At 63.8% G+C, this 3,355-nt stretch overlaps 1 protein-coding gene across 1 annotated transcript in view; it reads left to right on the top strand.

The window, feature by feature from the left end:
* The window catches only part of PTPRN2 (protein tyrosine phosphatase receptor type N2), a 447,003-nt gene that overhangs the window by 121,649 nt on the left and 321,999 nt on the right, over positions 1-3,355 (top strand). Inside the window, exons 8-9 of the mRNA XM_006143829.3 lie at positions 820-866; positions 3,223-3,354. Of these exons, the coding sequence (XP_006143891.1) occupies positions 820-866; positions 3,223-3,354 (179 nt within the window). The remainder of the gene's footprint in view (positions 1-819; positions 867-3,222; position 3,355) is intronic.

Here is a 3,355-nt window from a genome sequence, read left to right as displayed (position 1 = left end):
AGCGGCGGTCAGGCATGAGCCGGGCTGCAGGGGTGCCCTGGGAGGGGCTTGGTCCTGTGAGGGCAGGGCAGGGAGAGGAGTGGTGGAAGTGTGTGTGGACCGCGTGGCCTGGTCAGGCTTCCTGTGACTGACTGCTGGCACAGGCCGTGGCGTGCCCTCCTTGTCTGGCCTCGGCCCTCCTGTGGCCTGGTAACCTCACAGTGTCTGCACTGACGTGGAAGAGCCCTCAGTGCACGAGGGGCCCCTGGAACACAGGGGTGGTGCCCCCTCCTTAGCCAGACAGAGCCTCGCTGGAGGCTGGAGGCTGGAGGCTGGAGGCTGGGGGCTGGAGGAGGCCCCGCTGACCAGTGGGACAGCGCCCAGCGGCGCGGCCGGGGACACAGGCACCATGTCTAGGTGGAAAGCTGCGGCTGCGCCCAAGGCCCGGCTGCCTGCTGCCTGGAGCACTCGCTCAGCAGGGGCGGCGAGACACCCGTGGGAACTGCCTGCAGGGGGAGGGCTCGGCCTGGGCGGGAGCCCGTCTTGTCCACGAGGTGGTTTGGGTTAGACGCTGTGCTGCGCTTTTGGTCACTTGACCTGCCGCCGGGACAGTGGGCTTCTCAGCCACTGCACACTGGCCTTGGAGTGGTGGGTGCCGACGCCTCGCGAGAGCCAGAGCACCCTGTCGTCCGCGAAGTTAACAGAACACTCTCCTGTGCTATGAACAGAAAAGGCCCACTTTGGGGAGAAGGGAGGCCAACGTCACGACCCCGGTCTGCACGAGGGTCGATGCCAGGACTGCACCCGGGCAGGCGTCTCTAACACTCGTGTCTTCCCCAGGTGGCAGAGGGGACGGCGCAGGCGGTGCTGAGGGCGCTGACGTGGAGGTGAGGCATGCGACTTGGCCCCTGGCCGCGTTAGCTGGGGGCCATGCTGGCAAGCTTTCTGTTCATGGCTGGGAACATTTCTGAAATAGTGTCGTCTAGACAAAGACAGCGCACGCCCTCTAACCCCAGCGAGGGCAGGCACAGGGCGCCTGCAGACCTGGGCGTAGGTAAAAGTGTCTGTCCTCGGATTACAGCTCAGTATCTGCTCATCGTTTAAAATACGGAAAGCGTGGTCCCCACGAGGAGGGCTTGCGTTTCTGCATTTCCCAACCAGCGGCACCAAGCGAGGGCCCGAGCGTAAGCTCTTTTCTGCGTGGTTGCCGTCCCGCTGTCCCGCCGTCCTGCCATACTGCGAGGGCCGGCCCGTTGGCTCGCTGTCTCAGGGCCAGCTCATTTAGCACACCTGCCAACGCAGCCACCAGCCCCAGCCCTGTGGGATTCGACTCACGTTTAAATGTGCTAAAGTCCAGTGTGTGGGCGAAGTTCCGGCCCCTGACCTGCTCAGCCCATCCCATGTGCCCATAGGCTGTGTCAACTGCAGGCTCAGGCCTGGGGTGGGAATAGGGGTGCGCAGCGCTGGGGCTGGGAGTGGGCGGGGCCTGCAGAACTGCCCATGCTGGGAAGGGTGACTTAGGGAGGGTGTGGGTGCAGACAGTGCCATGCCCTGGACCCACGTGCTTCCTCTCAGTCCACCAGTCCCCCTAAGGCCCTCTGGTTGTCCACACGCCCTAAGGAAGGCTGTGGAGGGTCAGCTCCCATGGTGATGACAGCCAGTGGCCCTGAGCCGATGCTGGGCCTGGAGAGGCAGGCCCTGGTTAGCAGCCCTCAGGCCGAGCATCCTTGTGGCCGGAGGCACTCCAGCCAGCACCGGGCCAGCGCTGCAGTGATGTGTCCCCGATGTCCCTCAGGGACACTGGGCATCCTTGCTGAGTCCTGGAGGGAGCCACGACTGAAGAGCCTGTCCCTTAATTTAGGACATGGCAGAGGGAGGCCAGGAGTGACCGAGGCACGCAGCCAAACCCTGTCGGGCTCAGGTTAGGGACTCGCAGAAGCGCTGAGTCCCTGGGCTTCCGGGTGGAGGCTCCCCGGCTTTGGCGCCATGACCCTCCACCTCTGTCCATGGTTGCCACGTGTTTCTCTGCTGCTTCGGGTCCATTTTCAAGCAGATTTTCTTTTTTCAGAAAGGGTTTTGAATGTCATATTTCTAAACTGTTATTTAAATAATCACATCCTCCTTTCCCCTCCATGAAACGATGTGAGTGAGAAGATTGTCCCTCGGGACGCCATCTGTCCTGTTAGAGACCTCCGTCACCCCGAGTCCCAGCTTGAGCAAATGTTTTCATCAAACCCCTACTTTGTCTAAATATCCAAAATCTCAAAAGGAAAGTTATGATGATTTTTAGTCAAAAAGCAAGCACTCTCCTTCGTAGGCCTTCCCGTCTCCTAGACCATTCATGGAGCAGGGCGTACAGCGCGGTGGTTTCCGGCTCTCCGGCACGGCATGGGAGGTGATCGGGGAACGCAATGCTGGGCCAAGCGGGTGGAGTCCGTGCCATCTCCGCACGGTGTCTCTGTCCCATGTGGCGGTCCTGGTCTGCGGGGGCGCAGCCCGCCCGGGGGTGCTGGTCTGCGGGGGCGCGGCCCACCCCGGAGGTGCTGGTCTGCAGGGGCGCGGCCCACCCGGGGTACAACAGCTCCCACCTCAGTCAGCCCCGAGGCCTGCCTCTGGGCCCACCGGCCCGCTCCTCCCTGCCCGGGTAGGGGGCAGACTATGACTTCCATGCTGCGAGCCGTAGAGCCTGCTTGGAGCCCTTAGGCCCGGGCTGGCGCTCTTTGCTGAACACAGTCCACGCCCGACACGTGCTGGTACAGAGAGGAGCAGTGAGCCCACGGGCGGCCGATGCCGGCCAGTGGCTGGGAGGGAGCTCTGTCCCAAGCACTGGGGACCCCAGGCCTGACACCATGTGGGTGCGGATGCCCCCCACAGCGTGCCTGCTCGTGGGCAGCCTCTGCCTCGGTTTCCCCGTCTGCAGGGTGGGTGTTCCTACCCCACGGCGCTCTCTGGAAGACGAGCTGATGCACGCGGGGGTGAGCGCGCACCGCCAGAGCTCCGTGAGTGCCAGTGGTTGTGGCCTCCAGAAGGTGGGGAGGGTCCTGACGGCGTACAGGCGCTGCAGGCCTCCCCGACCCAGGCAGACCCTTCTGGAAGGTGTGAGGAGGCAGGAGGGGAGCGCTGGGTGGCTCTGACACGCGCCTTTGTGCTGTTCGGGCCTCTCGTGTGGAGGTGCTGCCCCACGCAGGCGCTGCCACGTCTTCTGTCCCGCCCCCACAGCCATCTCTGTCTCCTCCTCCCTAGGTCAGTCGTCTCGGGGACCAGCTCGGAGACCTGTCCGGGGGCCGGGGGCCCCCCTTCTTGCCTGGAGCCCCCCGTCCTTCAACATCCCTTGAAGCAGAGATGAAGAAGTCACGAGACCCCGAGGCCTCGTCAT

This window comes from Tupaia chinensis, unplaced genomic scaffold (assembly GCF_000334495.1).
Source record: "Tupaia chinensis unplaced genomic scaffold, TupChi_1.0 Scaffold000110_1, whole genome shotgun sequence".
Lineage (NCBI taxonomy): Eukaryota > Metazoa > Chordata > Mammalia > Scandentia > Tupaiidae > Tupaia > Tupaia belangeri.
Note: the sequence above shows the minus strand (reverse complement) of the source record. Positions and strands in the feature narration are given on the sequence as shown.